General features: G+C 41.6%; 4 protein-coding genes across 4 annotated transcripts; 1 reads left to right on the top strand and 3 right to left on the bottom strand.

Moving 5' to 3' along the window:
- LOC103182498 (methylosome protein 50) lies at nt 1–5148 on the bottom strand. Its single transcript, XM_042342225.1, has 10 exons — nt 5046–5148; nt 4238–4423; nt 3538–3679; nt 3103–3152; nt 2767–2837; nt 1989–2043; nt 1433–1504; nt 992–1103; nt 791–859; nt 1–674 (listed from the first exon to the last, which is right to left on the bottom strand). The coding sequence occupies exons 1-10, from the start codon at nt 5122–5124 to the stop codon at nt 527–529; spliced, it is 984 nt and encodes a 327-aa protein (XP_042198159.1). The 5' UTR covers nt 5125–5148; the 3' UTR covers nt 1–526.
- Nucleotides 5149–5723: 575 nt separating this feature from the next.
- Nucleotides 5724–10686, top strand: atp5pb (ATP synthase peripheral stalk-membrane subunit b). Its single transcript, NM_001292685.1, is given in 7 exon segments — nt 5724–5918; nt 7454–7484; nt 7595–7740; nt 8225–8388; nt 8495–8620; nt 9452–9631; nt 10454–10686. Coding segments are annotated over 7 exon segments (750 nt in total). The 5' UTR covers nt 5724–5887; the 3' UTR covers nt 10526–10686.
- Nucleotides 10687–12214: 1528 nt separating this feature from the next.
- LOC103182558 (interleukin-20-like) lies at nt 12215–14255 on the bottom strand. Its single transcript, XM_042342248.1, has 4 exons — nt 14093–14255; nt 13812–13870; nt 13411–13563; nt 12215–12292 (listed from the first exon to the last, which is right to left on the bottom strand). Exons 1-4 carry the CDS (start codon nt 14253–14255, stop codon nt 12215–12217), a joined length of 453 nt encoding a protein of 150 aa, XP_042198182.1.
- A 7050-nt stretch (nt 14256–21305) lies between these two features.
- Nucleotides 21306–23347, bottom strand: LOC103182557 (interleukin-20-like). The gene is made up of 4 exons (XM_007899623.1): nt 23309–23347; nt 22611–22763; nt 21949–22023; nt 21306–21389 (listed from the first exon to the last, which is right to left on the bottom strand). Exons 1-4 carry the CDS (start codon nt 23345–23347, stop codon nt 21306–21308), a joined length of 351 nt encoding a protein of 116 aa, XP_007897814.1.
- Nucleotides 23348–23602: the final 255 nt, after the last annotated feature.

Genomic DNA, 23602 nt, shown 5'->3' with positions numbered 1-23602 from the left:
TTTTTATTAACTTTTTTTTAATCATTCTCTTCGTTACCCCCCCAACAAAATGTGAATCATGAAATATAAATTGCACAGCAGCAGGGGTCAAAATTCACAGTAATCATTCGGCACCAAGCAACCCAAATATTACTCAAACCGCTCATTCGTTAACTAATTCGCCAACTCGTTTGCTGTAATAAACTTTCTGCTCCCAGTCACAAAAGAAAAATGATGAGGTAAAACACTGCTGACTTATCCGTATGTGGCAAGATTCAGAGCAGAATGAGGTTGCTCATAAAAGTTCTTACGTTGGGAAGGGCTATAGAATTTTGAAACGGGTTACTTCAATTTGACAAGTAGAAATCTGGAGTGTCCACAAATGATTTTTGTTTTCTCTACTGCTTTAAGAGAATGAAGATCATTTCTGCCATGACAAATGAATTTGATGACATACCCGTCATTGCTCCTTAACTCGGGGTAGAATTTCAAGGATGTAACATGGTTATAAAGAAACGGTACAAAAAAAAGGATTTATCGACGTCTGCTAATCTTCTGCTGCATTTAACGCTGTTTCTTTGCTGATCGTGTGGTGTAGAACCTGGTGATCCCAGCCCGCTGTACTGATTACAGCAGAATTTAGAGGTGACCAGGATACACTACGAACAAAGTCCTTGTGTGACTGATCTTTAAACCTACAAAAAGAACAAACAATTCATTTCTAGGCTCACAGTTATGTACAAGCACCAAAAGAAATGCCTAGCGACAGATACAGGAAGTAATAGCTTTCCATAGTCCCTGCTTTACTTACACTTTGGAGAGGTCCATGTCAACAACAGCTACAGTACAGTCCTCGCTCACAGAAGCCAGAAGGGGAGTACTTGTAAGACAAAAAGGTAAAACGGGTCCATGAAGAAAATGTATTTTCTCTGTAAAGTGCTTTAAAATGTTTTGACATGAGCTGCTTTATCAAATCAAAGATTATTAAGATATTAAGATAATAGCAAGTTACCTGTGCGAGGAAAACTCAAGCCCAGACACAGCCCGCGTGTGCACTTTAGACGTCTGTATTGAATCTGTCTCATTCTGTAAGTTTTTGATACCGACAATTCCATCTTCAGTTCCTGTTCAGTTAATAAGAGAGATTCAGATGCAGCAAAAAGCAAAATAGTAATAATAATGATAGTCAGGAGTAATCTCACACTACCAGAATAGAGACATTTAATCTGTTGCTCAATAGCTTTTAAATTTAGGCTATAGTTTTGTGAAAAATCAGGATGTTCAGTAAAACATCACACTTTACATGACGTGCAAGAGTGCAACAGAACACAGTAAGAATACCATTTTCCCGATTACCGAATGCAGTTCTCACATTTACTTGGGAGCGACGTGTCTAAAAGGATTTAAAAAAAAAAATTGGAAAGCATCAAAACGAAGGGTTAGGTTTAGTTACCGAAGGCTATGATGTCCTCCTTCTGTGGATGCCACGTGACAGCAGTTGGAGAACAGCATGAGACTCCAATTTCTGAAAGCAGAGAAATCGAGTGTTTAAGAGGAGTGCTGGAGCACATCCTGCTGGTGTGAACTGTAATAACAACTGCACATCCACAACACCGTAGAACAAGCTGCAAATCCAAAATGAGGACAAATTCAAAATCTGAATCTCAACTGGAATCAAACTACCTATTCATATACATAAGCAGTAAGCTAAATTGCTCCCAAAACTGTAATACAGGGTAGAATTGTGTATTGTGGATATTATTTACATGCACTTGGTTGAAAGATAATAGTTACTTTCATGAGCTACAAAATAGTGTCATATCAGTGAATTCTTGATCAAACAAAGGATACGTTGATTTCTCAATCTGACCAAGAATGAGTAAGTCTTACCCCAGATTATATAAAGCCTTCTCAGTATGGACTACTATGCAGTTTGGAAAAAGTCTGAAAGCTGAAATCATTGGCGATGAAGCATTGGAAATACGATAGCAGGGCTAAATAATACTTACCAATTCGAAAGGCTGGTTTGGAATTTCTTCTATCCCACAATAAAACTCTCCTGTCCTGGAAAAGCAAAATCAATTTAAAGGCAGGCCTGGATTATATTTTCAAGTCTAAAAAATTATTGTCATGTACCAGTAGGTAAAGAACAAAGGATTTGACTTCTAAACAAACTTTCTATAAATTAACTCTCAAAGGACACAAGATAGAAATCCTATTCTTTCAGAAGAATAAAAATGATAGGTAGACTGCACGTAATAATCGGCGGAGTGCTTTCAGTCATTACACCCTGAAACTTTGGAAATGTCTCCCTCAATCCCTCCTTCTCCATTTTCAGATCATGCCTAAAGACCGTCCTCTTTGAACGGTCACCAGCCCCTCCCAAGGCTTGGTATCAGGTTCCACCACTGTTGAGTGCTTTGAGATGCTACCCCGAATGAAGGGTGCTATATCAATGAAAGTTGTTGTTGCATGTACTTATGAGCAGTGCAAAAAATCACTTTTAGATTCAAAGTATGCAAGCCAACTAGAATTCTGATTCAAACCGCTTGAGTAGATGTGTGAAAGATTGTCGACGGTTAATTACACACCCCAAATTGAAAACGTGGTAAGATTCTGAACATTTCTAATTTATAGCTAACTTTTTTTTGCAAACATACATTCCCATAACAAAACATATCCAACTTGAAACTTATAATGGATATTGAATATGTAAAACAATTCTGGGCTGGCCACAAACAAAAGCAGTAGGCAGATTAACTCTACATTTGATGCGTTTTTCTTTACCTGACCACAAGACAAGAAGAGACTCTCATTGCTGGGACAGGAAGCTACATACGTCACGGACCTAGAGTGAGCTGCAGGTAGAAACCAGTCAATAATCAATTAATACATAATGGACAGTTATCATCTGAGTAACTAGTTCTTGACAAATTAAAACCTCCTAAAACTGTTCAAACTTCATGCACGGCAAAAATTCTATTCAAATTGAATTGCAGATGTGCAAAGCCTGGTTGGTTTAAACTTCTTCAGTACAATAGAACTGTTCACCAATTATATAGCCCACGTAATTCAATAAAATAATGGCTGCTCACAAGCTTTGTATTGTGCGCTTCCACTCACCTCTGTAAGAGTTGACCACAGTGTGCTGTTCTAAGTCCCAAACCTTCACACTAACAAAACAAAGCAAACGGTTATTATAGTGTTCATTGCGTTTAGTCATCCACAATCAAAGTTAGACATTAAGTGATATAGATAAAGCAGTTAAGAATGTTACTGCTATTTAAATTCACATTTAAAATTGTATTAAGTGGCTTACCTAATATAATTGTGAGTTGTGAGATACTGATTACTTGTGTACTGTTGTGATACTAAAAATTAAACATTGCCTCCATTCCAGTTTTCTGATAAGACTTTCATCGCAGATAGACTTAAGAGTAATAAGATGACACAAACTCAGGACTCAAATGTACCATTCGAGAAGGTTATGGTATGAGAAGTTTGAACTGAGGAAATTCAAAAGGGAGTTAACAACACAAAGAGGCTAATGGTACAAACCTGCAATCTAGACTGCCGCTGACTGCATGTGTTTTGCCAGACAGCACGCTCACTTTAGTAACAATGTCATCGTGCTCATATTTACAGAACTTGTTCATCATTAGGGCTTCGCTCTCAGATACCTCCCATAATTCCACAGCACCTGAAGTCAAAGTAAATAAAGATCAGCTCTCTCAAATTAATATAATTCCATAAGACTAACTCTACAAGCACACAGCTCAAGTAAAGCTCGCTTCCATTCCAAGTAATGTCATGAATTTAAAAACATATTTGTGGGAAAATACAGCTTGTAAACCTTAATTAATTTCTGTATTACAACTCATTTCATAGCTTATTAAGAGAAGGGAATTTCTCCCATGTCCTGGCAAATAGCCCTTCAGATAAAACTGATTGCATACTTCACGGCTGTTTGCAGGATATTGCGGGGCTGATGCTTAAATTGATGCCGCGCTCACCTACAAAATCCAGTCACTACACCTTACTGTAATTTCTGCGAAGCACTTCGAGATATCTTGATGATGCGCAACAACAAATTACACTTGTATCAGCCGCCGTCACGTCGGAAAGATGTCGCAGGGCGCTGGACAATAAGGCTCGAGTTCTGGCGCGATACCAAATACCGTTCACCCGAACTCTCCCTCAACGCATCACGTGGTTAAATAGCCAAATTCATCAAAGGACTTCTTTGCGCCAAACTTACCCGAATCCGATGCCACAAGGATTCCTCGGTCGGAGACCCAACAGGTATCTACCACCCCTGCCTCTGTCTGGACACCAACGGTGCAGAACTCTTCATTTGGAGCCTTGAGCGGATCCTTAAAAACCCAGATCGAACCCAACCAACTGCGTCCAGTCAAGGTCGAGGCACCAAGTAAAAGGGCTCCATCTGCAAACACCCCACCACACCCCACCCCCCCCCCCCCAAAAAAAAAGAGAAAAACTTTTATTAGGAATGAAATCAAAACCACAACAGCACCTGATGTCTGGGCACACAGTGACTGCACTGTGTTGCTCTGCAGGGAGTGGACAGGCGGTGATTCAGTGGCTTTGGTGTCACACTCAGAACGTGTCCGACGAGCGCACAGTACAAAGAGAGGCCGGTGTTCGTCCACCGATGGGGAGGTGTGTGTGTGTGTGTGTGGGGGTCTGTGTGGGGGGGGGGTCTGTGTGTGTGGGGGGGGGGGTCTGTGTGTGTGTGGGGGGGGGTCTGTCTGTGTGGGGGGGGGTCTGTGTGTGTGTGTGTGTGGGGGGGAGGGGGTCTGTGTGTGTGGGGGGGGGTCTGTGGGGGGGTCTGTGTGTGTGGGGGGAGAGGGGGGGGGAGTGAGGTGAGAAAGAGGGAAGAAAGAAAAACGATGCACTTGAGATCGCGCTGGAGCGGGTCAGCATGGCGGGCGGGCGGGCGGGGAAGTGAGTCAAACACCCACAACATATATATATATAATATATATAACCCCCCCCCTCTCCCTCTCCCTCTCTCTCTGGGGGGGGGGGGGGAGAAGGCGTCTTACCGTTCCTGTAGTGAAGCGTGTCGATGTGCCGCTCCATGCAGGCGGGCGCGTTGGGGGGAATGTTCCACGGGTTCTCCATGCTCTCGCTCTCTCTTTTTTTTTGGGGGGGGGGGGGGTGGGGGGTAGGGCTCGAGCCGCCGCCGCCGCCAACCGGCGCCGCGCGTGCGCGCACCTACGCACGCACGCACCGCACCTACGCACGCACCGCACGCACGCAGGCTCTTCCGCGCGCGCCTCCTCCCCACCTCTCTCTCGCGGGATTTCCTCCCACTCCCCCCCCCCCCCCGCCCCTCACACACACACACACACACGCACACACGCGCGGAGCTCTCGCGAGAATCTCCCGCCGCCGCCGCCCCCCCATCTGCGCGCGCAGATCTCGCGAGATCCCTCGTAAGGGGAGGTGGGGGGGAGAGAGAGAGGAGGAGGAGATCTCGCGAGATCTATGGTAAGGAAGGGTGGGGGGAAGGAGGAGGAGAGATCCTCCTCTCTCCCCCCCCCGCACCTCCTTACCATAGATCTCGCGAGATCTCCCCCCTCCTCCCCGCCCCGCTCTCCTGACGACACACACACACACACACACACAGCTCTCGCGAGATCTCCTCCCCTTTCCCCCCACCCCTTCGCCCTCCTGACACACCCATCGCGAGATTACCCAGTTCCCACCCCACCGCCGCCATTTTGGACGCTGGAGAGCGACGGAGAGAGCGAGAGGTCGGAGGGAGGAAGACGGGAGCATTCGCTGCGCGACGGGGGCCGGTCACCGTCTTTCCTCCTGACACCCCCAACCCGCGGGGGCGGCCGTAAAATACAACGAGAGAGGGAGGGAAGAGAAAAAAAAAATGCTGTCCCGCGCCGCCGCACTCGCTTCCGGTAAGGGTCTGGGTCACAACAAGGACACGGAGGTGGTGAGGGGGGGCCTGGGCCTGAGCCTGGGCTGTCAGACAGGAGGCCAGAGACTGCGAACGCGGTGTCTCAAGCCATTGACAGCCACTGAAGTACCCCCACCCCCCCCCCCCCGCCCCATCGTGGAGTCCTGTAGCTCAGTGGTTAGAGCACTCGCTTTGCAAGTGAGAGACCTGAGTTCAATTCCAGGCAGAGGGCGAAACCTCGGGCAAGTTTCCTTACTCCACACAGAGCCTAATAATAATCCCTCCAAAAAAACAATAATAAATTGGTCATTTTCAATCTACGACTGTTTGTGGGACATTGCTGTGCGCAATTGGCTGCCGCGTTCGCCCACAAATATACAGTCAATTCACTTTACAGTGTGTTCTGTGAAGCGCTTTGGGACGTCCTCCCGACGTGAAAAGCGCTATATCAAATGCAAGGATTATTATTATTATTATTATGTGTGAGATGCCCACCAGCCCGACTCCACAGCGAGGGCCAAGGCTAAGGTCGGTCTCTCTCTCACACACACACACACACAAAGGTGTCTCTCTCTGTCTTCAGGACCAAGCCTGCCCCCCCCCCCCCCCCCCCCGCTACACTGCCACAAGCAGAAAGGTTCAGGGCTTCTCTGTGTGTTTTGCACGGTGGTGGTGATGTGTGTGTGTGTATATATATATGTGTGTGTGTGTCAGTCTGGCTCAGTCGCGGTAGGGCTCCGGCCTCTCTCTCTTGAGTCGGAAGGTTTTGGGTTCACGACCCGCCCACGTCGGACTTGCAATTGCGCCGTCTTAGGCCGAAGCTCCGGGCGCAGCGCTTGGGGTTGCGTTGCATCTCCGGAGGTGCCGTCCTTCGGGTTTGGAACGTTGAACCGAATTCCCGTCTGCCTGTTCGGGTGGACGTTAAGGATCCCGTGGCGCTGTTCGAAATGAGAAGGGAGTTTCTCGCTCCTGGTGTCCTCGTCCGCAATCCCCTTCCCCCAAATAAAATTGGCCGCTCACTCCGTGGCTGTTTATTCGAGAATTGCTGTGGGCAAACTGGCTGCCATTCTTCGCCCGTCCACAAAATACACAGTATTTGCACGGTATTTGCTTTGAGACGTCTCAATGACATGATAAGGCCCTGTACCAAATGCAAGGATTATTGCTTGTTATTGTTGTTACTACTATGAACCCCAAGTGACAGGATGAGTTTGAGCGAGAGATTGTGCCAGACACGTCATTGAGCCAGCTCAGCTCCAAAGTGGACCTCACTTAACTTCCCAAAGAAGGATTGTCTACTGGTGTAGTAGGACAAGCTCTTTGCTGGTTGGATTTAGGACACAGGGTTGATTCGAACATAGAGCAGACCTGTTTTGGGAGTGATCAATCTGGTTACTTTGTGCCTGCTATGACAGTGTTTCACCATAAACCGAGATCTATCTCCTTGATCACAATTAATTTATGATTCGGTCCATTGTTTGAAGACAATCTGAACTCATTCCAGTTTTATGCATTTGTAAAATCCTTTTTTTCCAGTGTCTGCTCTGAAGTCAGCGGCACCTGTCAGGTTAGTAATTTTTCATCTATTTGAAGTAAATGGAAATTTCTAGCTATTTTCTTTTATTCTGCACTAAGCTGCAAAGGTATTTACAATGCTGATTTGGATTCTGTTCCCAGTGTTTTGCCAGTGTTCAGGAACCTCCACACCAGTCACCAGTCTAAGGCACCTGTACCAGCACTTCCTGAGAAAGGAGGCAAAGTGCGCTATGGGTTCGTTCCAGAGGAATTCTTCCAGTTCTTGTACCCCAAGACTGGAGTAACCGGTCAGTAAAATAGATTCTCAAAATAGTTTGAATTGTTCAATGTGAGATTAGTCTCAACCCTGTTTAGTTGTTTTGTAAACTAATGTAGACCATCCTTATATATTTTCCCTCCTTTCCCCCTCACTTGCCTCCTTCAAGGCCTACCTCAAGACTTTCCGCTTCGACCGTGCCTTCGGTCACCCTCCTATTTCCTATCCTTCCCTTCTCCTGATCCCAATTCACGGCTCGGGGGCACATCCTTGACTGTCTAGTGCTTCAGAACATCCTCACAACGTAAAAGGCACTATACAAATGTAATTTGTTCTTTTGCTGTCTCAGATTACATATATACTTAAAACAGCCTCTCGTCTCAAATTATAATACATAAAGATAAATGAATCTGGTTCGAATGGAACATTATGACTAGAAGGAAGCTCTGTTGTTATATTTAATGAATTTTGTACCCTTTTCTATGTTTAATTTTTTCCCTCTTTGCCCATTTTAGGTCCTTATATGTTTGGCACTGGACTCCTGGTGTACCTTCTCTCAAAAGAAATCTACGTCCTTAACTATGAGACAATATCAGGTCTATCCGTTGGCATTGTCATCCTCTATGCAATTAAAACATATGGAAAGACTGTAGCAGAATTTGCTGACAAACTGAATATGGTAAGAAATTGCCAGAGTCACTTAAAGGATAGTCTGTTAATAAATATTGAATCATTTGTTACATTTCCACCCATATTCAGTTCTCTCTTCTACTTAAACAAAACAGGCGAAAGTTGCAGAAATTCAAGAGGTGAAGGATGCGACCATGAATAACCTGATGCAATCCATCGACAATGAGAAAAAAGAGCAGTGGCGAGTCGAAGGCCGTAATTACCTGTTTGACGCAAAGCGGGTGGGAATGCATTTTGCTAACGCTCTTATCTACAGTGTTTCTGTGAATGTTTCTGGTTTGCCTCAGCCCAGTTTTGTCTCAACTCCCAGATCGGGTCCAAAAACCCCTGACTGTCCAGCGCCCTGGGACATGTTTTCGATGTGAAGGTCACTATACAAGTGTAATTTGTTGTTGTTGTTCTCTCATTTAGCAAGCACTGATACATTAGAGATAAAATGGTTTCTAATGAATTTTGTGCAACCAATCACTTAAAGTCTGTAATAAACTTCATTAATTAAGTAACCTTTCAGCACAAACATAATTCCTGGTTATATGAAAACAATATTAATAAGTACCACATAATGAGTGTGTGTTTTAAAAGAAAATCCACCCGTGTTGACTATTATACACAAAAGGGTTAAAATAGTCTTATCAATACTACTAATAAACCTTGCATTTGATAGAGTGCCTTATCATATCATCGAGGTCTCAACGTGCATCACAGAATGTACTCTGATGTGATGTACCTGTATTTTGTGGGCAGTATCTGCTCCCCTGAGTGGGAATTGGCTAGAAATTCAGAATGCTATCCAGTGTCCTCAATGGAAAGTGGATTTGGGTTAATGTCAACTGATATCAAAAATGATTACGCCTCACAGACGAATAGACTGGGCTCATGCGCAGAATGACCACTTATTGGAGAGGGAGTGTGCAGAAACCTGTCTATGGGACTGTACAATTGTATCTTTATGTGAATTGGAATCATCAAGGGGTGGGGGAACTGAGTGCAATGATGTGATGTTGAGATGTGCGGGTGCAGTCAACTAAAATGCTTTTATTTGTGGTTTGCAGAACAATGTCACCATGTTGCTGGAAGCCAACTACCGGGAACGGATCCACCAGGTACACACCGGAGTGAAGAAACGCATGGATTACCAAATCGGTTTGCAGCACCTGAAGCAAAGACTTGAACAAGAGTATATGGTGAACTGGGTGGAGAAAAGCATAATTCAGAGCCTGACCCCGCAACAGGTGAGGGGAAGAAACCAGAGAAATGAATGGGTTAATATTTCGCTAGTATTTTGGGAGAAACAGGTAGCATAGCAATACAACTCAGAATGAGTTGTTGGGGGAAAGAGCACAAGTGTAAGATTGGACAATGCCGGAGAGCTTTTTGAAATATACATAATATCTGTCTGGAAATCATTAATTTGATAGACCCATCCAATCTACTAAAAATGAATACTAAGTATGTTCTATGCCTGGCTCTTCATGTTGTCTTTCCACTATCACCCCGTGTTTGCCAGTGCTCTATCAAGCAGATGTTAGTTTGGACGAGGAGTTTTGGGTTCAAGTCTCCCCCGCCCCCCCCCCCCCCCCCATGTCGGGATTTCAGCTGCTGGTTTTAAGGAAGTCTTGCACTTTGGAGGAGCCAGCTTTCTGCTGAGATGCTCAAGCGATGTCTGCCTGGCTTCAGGTGGATGACAAAGCATTTCATAGCATTGTTGCAAAATAGAAGAGACGAGAATTTGAAAGGATTTCATTTTGAGAGCAACATTCACACAATTTCAGAAGAAATTGTTGTCAAGTGCAGTGATTGTGGAGATAAACGCGGCAGTCATTTGCACCAACAAAATCCCCCCCAAAATGACCAATTGTCTATTCGATTCGGAGAACCGCCCCTCGTTTTTTCGAACAGGATCATGGGATTTGCCCTGGAGCGCTGAGCTAAATGAGAGGCTTGATTGAATTTAACAATTAAGATGCATATAAATGAGCCAACGTTTCTTCCCCCCCATGTAGAACTTAGAACCTTTTGAATGATTGTACTAAAATCTGCTTTTCTCTTGGCAGGATAAAGAGAGCATTGCAAAGTGCATCTCTGACCTTAAAGCACTGTCCAAGACTGCTCAGGCGAGGGTCTGACTCTGAACTCTGAACATTTGCTACCTTTGGGCAGCCTGACGGAAGAAATGTTTCGCTTTGGACTGAATAATAACTATCTAATTTCCCCAACAACAAACTGGTGAATGAAATGTTTCTGTATACCAGAAGAAAAAAATATTAAATACTGTGCTAATAGACTTATACGTGACAGCTCTACATTGACTTATTTTCCGAACTGCCCTGTGTTTTGTGAGCTCATACATTCTACTTTAGAAATGTTTTGAATAAAACCCTTGATTGTTCAGTTGCACACCAAAACTGAATGGTGAAAGGTTAGCAATTTTATCGCCATTGGATTTTAAAATGACTGACAGTAATAACAAAATTATGTTAATCTTTAAGCACTGATTGCAATTGTATGACAAACAGGTCAGGAAAACAAGGGACTTGGTTTTCAGGATTTTAGCAGATTTTATCTGCTGCAGTATTTTTCTACCTGAGTGTAATTTACAGTGGAATAATTCTCTCAGGCGGGACCTGTCTAGGGTTTGTCTCCCTTTGTGAACGCAAAAATGCACAGAAATTTTCCACACTTATCTCGTCACACAGAAATACCTGAATGTGACAATGTGCTTAACTAAAATAAACAGGAAGAGCCACACCTCTCATCCAGCAAAACAACAAGAAACACCCATTAGAAAAAAACACATTATGTCAGTCTTGCCACCCAGGAAATCCTGCAAAGGCAGAATATCCTCATTGTTAATGTGATGGAAATAGAAAACTACCACAAGTGACAAAAATAATTTCTATATTTCCTCCGGGCAAAATGTCAAATGGTCAAAACCCTTTTCTCCTGGGTATATGTATGTGAATGAACCATACCAAACTAATGCTGCAGTTATGTCGTCATGGGGGTTTACGTATTATGTTTCTTCTGTTATTCTTCCAACATTACTGATGTGTGTCACTGCAGTAAGTGTTGGTGATAGATGGCATATCTTTATGGGAGAAGCAATTAGTGGATTGATGGTATCTATGTTGTTGATCACATTTTTGGGTGTTCCTCTAAAAGAATATTGCAACACCTATTTTTTGTGTTTCTATGAAGCACGAACACAGTTGAATACAATCAGAATACAGTCAGAGAGGTCATAATTCCATAAGTATTTTATTTCAATAAATGCACTACAAACAACATAGGAATCTCAATAACAATGTTCTTATGGCGACATCCATAAGTCTTAATGCAATACCAAACAATAGTCTGTACAATATGTACGTACTAGTCCTCGTTCCATCCATGAAACACGGTTTTAAACATAATCTTGCTAAATTAATTAGAAATATCTTCAGCAAATACTCCATGTCTGTCCATGTAACACAAGTATCATGTTAAGAACTGAACAAATGTAAGTTACTTTACTTAGCAAATGTAATACTGTAAAATCAGTATTCAGAAGCTGAACAATTCCAACTCTAATGATAAGAAACATTTTACAATTTATCACATCTCAACATGCAATAGAATATGAAAATCAAGAGCAACTTTATGACAAGGCTAGTGCCATTATTGGAGAGAGCCTTATATCGAGGGTGGGTGCGAGGGACAAAACAAATTCATTAAATAAAAAGTTTTAAACAACAGATACAATTTCCTTATGGAAGTATTTAAGATAGTGTGTTGCTGTGTCATTCATGCTTTGCAGTGCAAGGCGGTGCCTATTTCTAATCAAAATTTTCCATCCAGTGTATGAGAATATCGATTTCACCGATGGCTTTAACAACAGCCGCATTCTGATTCAGCTGAAAAAGAAGAGATTGATGAATTAATAATTTATAGTGAAAGCTCCAAAAATATCAGCTATTGCTTATCTTCTGTTTTTCCTCCACTCTTAATGTTGCACTTCTAGTATTTAGTTTGTGTCAATTTAATGTGATTTATTTTTTGTTTGCAGGAGATTGTCTCTCTTGAATTTTATAAGCGTTCTTCAGTCATCCTACGCCAACCCTCCCTTCCCTCTACCCTTCCTGATCGCAACCCCCAGCTCGGGTCCAAATCCCTGACTGTCCAGCGCCTTGGGACGTGAAAGGCGCTATACAAAGTGTAATGCGTTCTGAAACGTTACGCTGTGTGAAGGGTGTTACATAAATGCAAGTTGGTGTTGGCGTTTATCACTGCGAGAATAGTGTTCCAAATGCAGGAAAGGAAAAATGGTTCAACTTACCTCTTCATATGTTTCCTGGATATTGTCCATCCGAGTTTTGGCATCTTCGCCGCAATGGCATTTACCATGGGCGTGCTGTTGGAGGAAGCAAACTACAATGAGAACTGATGTAACCCCCATCACTACTTGAGTAAAAACCAAAGGAGCAGATGTCACAGAGGTCTGTGTAATAAAAACACCACAAATGATTTTTGCAATAAATGTGACACTTGCCATTGTGAACAATAACATTTCAGAGTACGCGGCTTAATGTTTTGCTGATGTTGAAAATTATAATAATAACAATCCTCGCATTTGACATAGCGACTTATCACGCCGTTGAGACGTTCTCAGTGCGCTTCACAGAATATATTTTAAAGTGAATTGTTACCCCAGGAAGCGATTCGCCAATCGACTAACAACCGGGTTTCCCACTTACGTTACTAAAAAAAAGTTAAATTGTGAAAGACTGCACTCGCAGCCAAAGAAGCGTTTGCAAAACGGCTCATTCCAGATTAAAACCCTCAATGGGTGGGTTATGTCAAAATGTCATTAGGGAATGCAAAGCTCACTGTTGGGGAGAATTTTATTGAGGGGCTGAATCCGTATTTTATACCTATATATTATATAGATTTTTTTTTTAAAGCTTGCCCCATGAAATTTAATTTCGCGCAATTGAGGACATGAGGTGACCTTCTGTGCGGTCTTGTTACTTACGCATTGTCGAAGATCTCTCTTGACGCTGAGGAAGGAGTTAGCCAGGCTGCTCGTCTTCCTCTTGATAAGGTCGCTGGTTGGTGTGTAGTGTTTGAACACGTTCTCCACGTAGAATCTCAACAAGTGGCGCAGAAAGCAGCAGCTGTCCTCAGCCTGAAAAGGAGAAATCAATACAATATTCTGATAAGCCGAATCGAGGGTAATAATAATATTAATATTCCAGATGTTCCAAAGCGCTTCACAGAATATGCGGTAAAGTGAATCGACTGTGGATTTTGTGGTATATTGTTGTGCGCAATTGGCTGCCGCGTTTCACCCACAAAATATAACACTTGAATTACGGAGCAGTGCACAGTGGATGGTGTTTATATTGTAAGCAGAATGATGGGTATTTGCAGTACCTGAATGCCATGAAATGTAGATTTACTCAGGAGCCTCAAGTGCCCAGATACATCTTCCGCTTGCTGTTGAGACAAAATCATTGTAATATTTTACATTACTGTTTTCTAATAATTAGATTCAAAGCGAGTTACATATGGGAAGGGGTGTACCCTGATGTATGTCACAATATTAACAATAATAACTACTCTTGCATTTGATACAGAGCCTTTCACGTCAGGCAGAGGACTCAAATTGCTTGTACAGGATTCGCTGTAAGGTGTAGTAACTGCATATTCTGTACTTACCACTGTTTGTCTGATTGCTGAGAAGTACTCTCTGATTTCGGGTAAGTCGACGGACAAAGCACATTTCCCAAAATGCAGCCTTTTGCTTTGTGCAACGAGAGGTTGAAGGACAAAAACAGACACGATGGTCAGGCAGAGGAACGAACCGAAAACCTTCATTGTGGCAAAGGGCAGATTCTGAACAAAACCTGCAATAAAAAAATTATATATATATATTTAGATATCAAATATTTAATCGGATTGCCAAACCCGTATTTTTTCCCCCCATTGCATTTGATATAAAGCCTTTAACGTTAGCACAGTCAATCCACTTTACAATATAGTCTGTGAAGCGCTTTGAGACGTCTCAATGACGTGATAAGGCGCCATATCAACCGCAAAGATTATAATTGTTATCATAATGAGGAAGACGTCTCAAAACATTTCACAGGAGATGCTGTATAAGTGTAGTGACTGTGTATTTTGCATGCAACACAGCTGCCAATTCCTACGTGTCCAAAAAGAATATTAATTACAACATTATTTTGAGAGAGATGGTTACATTCAGGCACACTTTCTGTGACAATAAATAATTAATAAGATATAACAACCTGTTATATACTTTTAGAATACTTTTCTTATATATTAAACAAAAATCTATATTTGATTACAGAGACAATGTATATTTACACTTAACTCAAAATATTGGAATAGTTTAAACCTGCTGTTATAACCCATACTGTTACATTCAACACTGGCAATCTGAGGCAATAAATAGCAAGGAATGGAGAGCATTTTACCTGTGAGTTAGAGCTGTCTTTTCTCTCTGTGTCTCTCTCTTCTGCTTCTGATGCTCTGATCCATGCCAGTGCTTGTCTTCTTTTTATATACACCTGCACAGGGGAAATTTACCCGGATCTCACCCCTGGTTTAAAAAATAAACTTCCTTGGGCGAGATTTGATTTCATGCTTAATTTACATAATCCCAATTGCAGCACTGACAAACTCTAACAAGTATAAAGTGATGATGAAATATTTTTTACTGTATCTGTCTGCGTTTTGCCAAGCACCTCGATATGATTACCAAATTCCTCTCGCTCACTAAAAACTCCCTTCCCAAACACTTTCTTCCACTTTCCCCTTGATTGACAAATTATATTTTCCTCGAGCACCAACCTGTTCCTGCGTCTTGAAATCGGGTTCCTTATTAAAATTGCTCGCGTGCGTTTTTTTTGTGCGGTCGTTTTATTTTAATATGAGACAATATTTTGAAACTATGTAGAATTAAAGTTTTGGGATTGTTTAAAGCCAGCGATTATTTCAGCAGTGAATGTTTTTAAAGTCCCTTTTTGTGCGTGAGGAAGTTTGACCTATTTGTTTTTAAAAAAAAGAAACAGGAATAATATGCTTTCTGCATCGCTTCCAGTGGAAATCTTTCAATTGCTATCACCCTGAAATATTTCTGCTTTGTTTTTATTCGCTGGATAAGAAAATAACAACTGAGCTCAAAATGCAATTGCAGCCTTTATATCCTAATTGGGTTACTTTGCTTAGAAATTCCCCAAATATGCCTCAGTATTATTTTTTGAGGTGGACTGGAGATGGTTTGATTGGTGACAGCGTCTTAATTTCAATGGCCTGAAACAGCTGAGAATGTAACAATGAAGGAATCACCAAAAAGTGAATTGATTGCAACTTTGCTCTCAAGATTGGTAATAATAACAATAATAATAATAATAATAATAATAATAATAAAAAACAACGCCCACAATGTCGATCTGCTCCATGCAGATGTGGAAGGTACCTTGCTGAAATCTATTTTTAAATGAAAATTCTTAGCACTTTTAATTGCTGTGAGGTGCGTCAGGTGCGTCAGTTTGTGCCCTGTTGTGTTTGGAGAGATAACAGTGGCGAGCGACTGCATTTGTGTGGGGAGTTCTGGCTGAGTGCACGCGATGCGTAATGCTATAGCGCATTCTTAGTCGCAGTGAGTGGTTCGTTGTTGTCTCTGTCTGGGTCATTCCAACGTGCGTCTTACAGGGTTTTACAGGGACTTTACTCAAAGCAACAGAAGAAGGAATGCAATTAGAAAATAATCCCTCCGACAAACCAAACTCCAACCTATCCAAATGTATCGCTTTGCCCTTTTGCTTGAGAGCATGAAATATTACAAGTTTTTTTAAAAAAGTGAATCAATGAGAGGATTTCCCCCCAAAATACACTGTTATTTTACCTTACAGTATATCCTGTGAAGTGCTTTGAGACCTCTCAACGACGTGATAAGGCGTGAAATCAAATGCAGGGATTATTATTTTTATTATTTATTTTTTAATCTTACTTTTTGTGTAAATTGCCATGTGTTTCATTTGCTTGAATGACCAAGTCTGCCCAATGACTGAAATAACATTTTTGTTTAAAAGTAGGAATTAATTTAAAATGGGTAAATTCCGGTATTTACCAAAAACAATGCAGGCATTAAAAAAAAACCACTTTGTTTCCTTGTTTTCAGAATCACTGTATACTTCTTTTTTACGCAATTTTCTCTTTTCTGTATAAAATGCTATGGAATCTCTTCCTCCCTCCCCCTCTCCCCACCCACACACACACAACCCCTATTATGGTTTCGGGTCATCTGCAATATTCCGGTGAACGCTGAAATGGAATCAACACGAAAATAAACTAAATTCGATTAAACTTCCCGGGTGATTTCATCAGCTACTGACGAGAAGGGGATAATTCTTTCAAAGTGGTATTATTGCGAAAGATTATCTTTGAAATAACATTTTACTGTAAAATGATTTTTGGGCTGAGCTGTCATCAGCAGTGCCCTGGAATACTACCGACCCGCCCTGGTTCAGAAACCGGGACCGCCGAGACCACCACAGACTGCAGACTTGGATTCCGACATTCGGTTGTCAAGCTTGGATCGAGCTCATTTACTACTACTACTACTAATAATAATAATAATAATCCTTGCATTTGAAATAGCGCCTGGTTACATCATTGAGGCGACTCAATGCGCTTCACAGAATATAGTGTAAAGTAAATTGACTGTATATTTTGTGGCCAAAATACGGCAGCCAATTGCGCACAGCAGCGTCCCACAAACAGTCTTGGATTGAGTGACCAAATTATTATTGTTATTTGTATTTTTATATTTATTTTTGAATGGATTATTACCCCCGGAAAGCGATCTGCCAAATTGACTAAGAAGCGGGTTCCTACTGGGCTTAGGGAACTTACATTTCCAAGGAGATCTCCCACACTCCCATACACATCCACCCCCCACCCCCAACCCCATTTATTATTATTTAGCACCCTCCAAGGGACGAGAGGTTAATAATAATAGTAATATTAATAATTATAGTTACATTTTCTGTTGTTTAACAGCTAAGCATCCTCTCTTATGTTTTTTCCCCCATCATATTTCCTCATCAATACCGACAGGAATCAGAGTAAGGAAAATAACGCTCGTGAAATTATCTGATTTCAAAGACAGGGGATTTTCAGCAATGATGTGAAAAAGCTTTTACACAATAACAGAACCGGAGGACAATAGGTATAGTGGAAAATTTAGTGGCAAAGGGCGATATGAATCAGAAATACACATGTGACTGTGGCTGTGGGTTTGCATCAGCAGTCAGCTGCTTCTTTCGACACTGTCAACTAAATGTGTGATTTCCGTTTCCTTCCCTCACCTTGACAGGTGTGTCTTTAAGCAAATCTGTGTTGCACAATCTATTAACAGTAAGTGTTTTACTCTTTGAAATGAGCCAACATTTTCCAACGTCTAATTCGAACCAACATGTTCTACCACCAACCGTAATCGTTTATTCTTCCTCTAACGACCAGCACCTTCTGCCTGGAACCAGAAGCGAGTTCACGCATTGAGTTGCACTTCCCAGCTTCAACTGCAGTATCTCAGGGCACTGCTGGTGACAGAACAGCTCAGCCTGGTTCTTCGGCAGGACCTGGAAGGGCAGACCAGTCGCTCTGGCAGTTAGTCATCCCACTCAGCACCTGTCATCCTTGCAAAGCCCTAATGGGTAGGGTGTTCCTAGCTGCATAAACAGTGGGAAAGCTTGCCAGACAGCGATATCAACGGAAAGCTCTGTGGTTTTAGATGATTAAGCTCCAGCAGTTACCCCAATGCATTCTCGAGGGTCCCCAAACCTTGGCTCTTTCCAACCTGCGCTTAATACTGTCCAGAATTAAGTAAGAAGGATGCATCCCTCCAGGGAGAGAGAGAGAGAGCGCATTCCATTCCAACAATCTCTCTGGGATTCCCAAATGTAGGTGGGATTCATGGAATTCTCAGCTTGGTTTGGCTACTCTTAAGCACGGTCATGGGTTTCTTTGTGTCAGACTCCCGGCTGTCCCCCAAAAAATTGTCATGGAGAATTTTTATCAGCAAGAAGTGTCCCCTTTAAAACCGACAGAATCACAATGATTCATCAAGTACAATTTAGAGAACAACAACAACAACAGCAACAAGATTGCATTTATAGAGCGCCCAGTAGGTCGGAGAGGTAGGAGGGAGCGAGGCCGTGAATGGCCTTGTAGGTGAGGATGAGGATCTTGAATTCGATCCTCTGGGGGCACACACTTTGGCCTCGGGTGGAAATGTGTCAAATAATAATAATTCTTGCATTTGAAAGAGCGCATTATCACGTCTTCGAGACGTCTCAAAGTGCCTACAGAATATACCATAAAGTGAATTGACTGTATATTTTGTGGGCAAAACTTCTGGTATATCAGCATCCTCAAAACCAATCTTCTGACACTTCGGGAGAGAAATTCAACCTTCGTCCAGATTTGCTGTTTTTTTTTAACGTATTTCAGTAAGTACAGAATTTGACAAGCCTGGCCTTAACTTTGAAGCCATTTTTTTTCCATAGATCTCAAAAGAACTTACGGAAAATTTTCGCCAAATTCTAGATATTCTGAAATGCTGAGAAAATCAAGTGTAGGATCATGGAATCTTACACCACAGAAGGAGGTCATTCGGCCCATCGTGCCTGTGCTGGCTCGTTGAAAGAGCCATCCAACCAGTCCCACTCCCCCCGCTCTTGCCCCCATAGCCCTGCAAATTTTCCCTTTTCAAGTAAAGTCCTTGACGTGGAGTCCTGTAGCTCAGTGGTTAGAGCACTCGCTTTGCAAGTGAGAGACCTGAGTTCAATCCCAGGCAGGTCAGGGCCAAACCTTGGGCAAGTTTCCCTACTCCACACAGAGCCTAATAATAATCCCTCCAAAACCAAAAACGATAATAAATTGGTCATTTTCAATCTACGACTGTTTGTGGGACGTCGCTGTGCGCAATTGGCTGCTGTGTTCGCCCACAAATATACAGTCAATTCACTTTACAGTGTGTTCTGTGAAGCGCTTTGGGACGTCCTCCCGACGTGAAAAGAGCATATCAAATGCAAGGATTATTATTATTATTATTATTAAAGATCCAATTCCCTTTTGAGAGCAACTATCGAATCTGCTTTCACCACCCTTTCAGGCAATGCACTCCAGATCATAACAACTCTCCGGGTAAAATAATTTCTCCTCGTCTCCCCTCTGAAAATAAGCAAAAATAAATAAATCTAAACCCAGGTGGACTTTCTCCAGAAGAACTTTAACTTGATTGAATGTATTGAGAGAAAGTACTTAATACCATATTAGGGAGAGCTTACATCAGAGCGCACAAAAGACTGAGGGCGTTTCCCTACTTTTGGGAATGTTCATACAAGTGCATTTCCAGGAAGGGTTAGGAAGAACTTGTTCCGAAACGTCTGCTACCGTTGACCAGAAGTGAAAGTGGTTGCCGATAATTTATCTGCTGCAGCGTGAAATCTTACAATAAATGATCATTTTTCATGTTTCGTCATGCTCTAATTGTAGACACTTGAGAAGTCCGTATTCCAATTTATTTCAGCGTCTTGGGACGTCCTCCCGACTTGAAAGGCACTGGACAAATGTCATTTGTTGTTATGTATTTCTTTAAAATCATATTTTATTCTCCTGGTCGGTAGTTTTCTACTTTAATTTTTTTCTTTCTCATTCTCATCTCTCTCTCTCTCTCTCGATCTCTTCTGTTCTCTCGTTCTCTTCATTTACTTTTTCTTTCACTGTTCATTCTGTTTAAATTGATCGTTCTTTGCCCAGCGATTTATGTTTTATTTTACTTTTTCTGCTCACTATTCTTTCCTCTATTTCCCATGGCACGTATTATTGTAGGATAAGTCGACCGTGGTATGCAGCACCGTGTGACTGGATTGACTGGTTTATTACATACTGGAGCCATTTACCAGAAACAACACAAAATTCTTTTTGATACAACTTTATTTGTCAGCGTTCAATTATCATGTGATTCGTCAGTGTACATATATTTGCCAAAGGCACAGTTCAACAATGAATAATTAGCATGTTTTCCTTTCCTCTTGAAATAAGACATATCAAAAACATTTCCTTTTTAAATAAAACGTATTAAATCCATTATAAATTCATAATATTATTTAAATAAATGGATAAAAATAATTTATGAAAATCATATAAATATTTAAAAAACGCTGTTATGCCGATAAAAATCTGCTTTAATAAGTCCGACTTCTAAACAATTAGCTGTACAATATGTACCTACTAGACTTCCTTTTCACACACATGCATGAAATTCGAGTTTTGAACACTGTCTCATGAAATTAATTCCAAATGCCTTCAGTAAAATATAAATAATAATAATAAATAATAACAACGACAATAATAATCCTTGCATTCGGTATAGCGCCTTTTCCCCTTTGAGGAGAATATCTCCATGCGCTTCACGGGACACGCTGTAAAGTGTAGTGACTGCGTGTTTCATGAGCAAAACATAAATACTAATGTCATGTTTAAAATACAACAAAATGGAAGTTGATTCCTTAATTAATACTGCAATAAGCACTACCTTCAATATAACTAGCTCTCAGATACCAAGTGGTGATTACCTTATAACAATCTGATAGCATGAAAAGTACTGTAGCGACAATAACTGAGAGTTTTATAATGAAGGCAGGTTATAACAAGTTATACAGAAGAGGGCAGAAAGAAACAAAATTCAAAATGTAACTAATGCATTAAATTAAGAATAAATATAATAACTTACAATAATAATTCAACTATGAAATAAAGCCTTTTTTTTTCAAAAACAATTCTCAGCGTCTCAGCTTTCCTTTGTTCTTCTCGCTCAGCCCTGAGAGGTGATGCTCAGTTCCTTTGAAATCCGTGCATCCAACGTATAAGGATGTCCACTTCGCTGTAAGCTTTGACAGTAGCCGCCCTTTGATCCAGCTGAAGGAAAACAGAGATTTATCAATGAGCAAATCATCAGTAATCTTTTGATTTGATGTAACTCCTTATCACATCGTCAAAACATCTCAAAGTGCTTTGCGGGTTTTCATTGTAAGGTGTAGTAACTGGGTATTTGTAGGCGAACACAGCAACGTCCTGCAAACAGCCATGACGTGCTTGGCCAAATTTATCGGAGGGGCTGTTGGCCAGGACACCGGGCGAAACTCTCTTCCATTTCTCAGTAATGTTATGGGACTTTCAACATCAACCTGAACAGACCCCAAGTTTAAAGGTTCCTCTAAATGAAGGGACCTCCGACATTCCATCTCTATCCCCGGTGCTGTGTTGGCATGTCAGCCCGTGGGCTCAAAGTCCCGAGGTGGGCTTGAACCCACAACCTCCAACTGAACCAGCCAGATGCCTGGCCAAAAGTGCAGTAACATGGCAGAGATAATTATGGTCAATGTGAGGCAGCAAACCTGAGTCTAAGCTTCAGGAAGATTTTGTGCTACACCTCGCAAACTGAACATTATCTTCTCTACACGAGTCTCCAACATACCATTTCAAATGCGTTCTGGATCTTCTTTATCTGAGCTCTGGATTGTTCCCCGCAGTTGCACTTCCTCTGGGCATGCTGTTTAAGACAGAACATTGTGATGAGAGAAAATCCTGCGGGTTGTGGTGTTTGATCAATGAGCCACTCTAATCGCATGAGTAGTCATTAATAAGGCAATGCAAACCCACTCATCATTACTACATCTACCAACACAGAAGAATACTTCTAGTACAACATAAGTCAAGCATCTAAATAATGACATTTAATATAAGATGATTACAGCCAAATACAACCAGAAAATTGGCCATATTGGAAATAATAATCGTTGCATTTGATAAGCTGCTTATCGCATTGTTGAGACGTCTCAAAGCACTCCACAGGATATACTGTAAAGTGAACTTATTATATTTTTTGTGGGTGAAACACGACAGTCAGTTGCGCACAGAGCAGTGATCCAATATTACACTTGATTAAGGAGTGATACCATCAGCCGGTATCAATCGGCACATTAAAGTATTGGATCTGCCATTTAGATATTGCAATAACTAACACTGGATTTCTCCAGATTCAATTAGTGGGACCAGTAACTCCATCGGTTTGTCAAACATCTTCTCCCATGAACTTGGAATCTCTCTCTCGAAACATAAATACGTCTTGTTACTTACACACTGTCGAAGATCTCTCTTGACGCTGAGGAAGGAGTTAGCCAGGCTGCTCGTCTTCCTCTTGATAAGGTCGCTGGTTGGGGTGTAGTGTTTGAACACGTTCTCCACGTAGAATCTCAACAAATGGTTCAGAAAGCAGCAGCTCTCCTCTGCCTATGAATGAGAGAGGAAACACTCTGGTTAGGGGAAGGAAACTAAAATTGGCAAAGCAAACGGATCTTTGCCATTTACATCTCGACCTTCGTTCGGTTCTATTTATCAACTGAAATATCCTTAAATAACTCCTTGTTACTCAAGGATATTTCAGCGGGGCCGACCTTAATCCGATTCAGAAGCCAATCAAGAATTTTATCAATCGTTTCAGTTAATAAATAGAAAAATCAAGCTGGCTATAGTAATAATCATAACAGTAATAATAATTACATGTGACACAGCGCTTTTCATGTCGTCTCAAAGCTCTTCACAGGATTTACTGTAAAGTGACTGTATATTTTGTAGACCAAAGTGGCAGCCAAATTGTGCATATCCATGTTCAACAAAACAGCCACAAGGTGAATTTTATTTGGGGAATTTGGCAGCCAGGGCACAGAGAGGAACTCCCAAATAAATGAAACAAATCATGGGTTTTCTTTGGGAAGCGTTTCACTTTAGATGAAGAAACATTGACATAAAAACTAAAAGCAGAAGCTGTAACATACCGGAATGCTCCTAAATGTAGCATCGTTCAGAAGTCGCATGTCAGTGATGGTATCTACCGCTTGCTGTGAAGACAATTATTTTGCATATTTCAATATAGTATAATAATAATCCTTGCATTTGATACAGCGCCTTATCACGTCATCGAGAAGTCTCAAAGTGCTTCCCAGTGTATACTGTAAAGGGAATTGACTGTATATCTTGTGGGCAAAACGCGGCAGCCAATTGCGCACAGCAGCGTCCCACATGAATTGAGTGCCCAAATTATTTTTTTTGTATATATATTTTGGGGAGAG

This window comes from Callorhinchus milii, unplaced genomic scaffold, assembly GCF_018977255.1.
Source record: "Callorhinchus milii isolate IMCB2004 unplaced genomic scaffold, IMCB_Cmil_1.0 Scaffold19, whole genome shotgun sequence".
Lineage (NCBI taxonomy): Eukaryota > Metazoa > Chordata > Chondrichthyes > Chimaeriformes > Callorhinchidae > Callorhinchus > Callorhinchus milii.
Note: the sequence above shows the minus strand (reverse complement) of the source record. Positions and strands in the feature narration are given on the sequence as shown.

Excerpts from the sequence above, each read along its gene's own strand:
- LOC103182498 (XM_042342225.1), bottom strand. The coding sequence starts at position 5,124 with ATGGAGAACCCGTGGAACATTCCCCCCAACGCGCCCGCCTGCATGGAG. Across the intron at positions 2,838-3,102 it reads TGTGGTCAACTCTTACAGAG|CTCACTCTAGGTCCGTGACG; the intron begins GTGAGTGGAAGC and ends TTCTACCTGCAG. Across the intron at positions 1,104-1,432 it reads GGAGGACATCATAGCCTTCG|GAACTGAAGATGGAATTGTC; the intron begins GTAACTAAACCT and ends TTAACTGAACAG.
- LOC103182558 (XM_042342248.1), bottom strand. The coding sequence starts at position 14,255 with ATGAAGGTTTTCGGTTCGTTCCTCTGCCTGACCATCGTGTCTGTTTTT. Across the intron at positions 13,564-13,811 it reads CTACATTTCATGGCATTCAG|GCTGAGGACAGCTGCTGCTT; the intron begins GTACTGCAAATA and ends TCTCCTTTTCAG. Across the intron at positions 12,293-13,410 it reads AGAGAGATCTTCGACAATGC|CTGAATCAGAATGCGGCTGT; the intron begins GTAAGTAACAAG and ends CTTCTTTTTCAG.
- LOC103182557 (XM_007899623.1), bottom strand. The coding sequence starts at position 23,347 with ATGCGACTTCTGAACGATGCTACATTTAGGAGCATTCCG. Across the intron at positions 22,764-23,308 it reads CTACATTTAGGAGCATTCCG|GCAGAGGAGAGCTGCTGCTT; the intron begins GTATGTTACAGC and ends TCTCATTCATAG. Across the intron at positions 21,390-21,948 it reads TCCAGAACGCATTTGAAATG|CTGGATCAAAGGGCGGCTAC; the intron begins GTATGTTGGAGA and ends GTTTTCCTTCAG.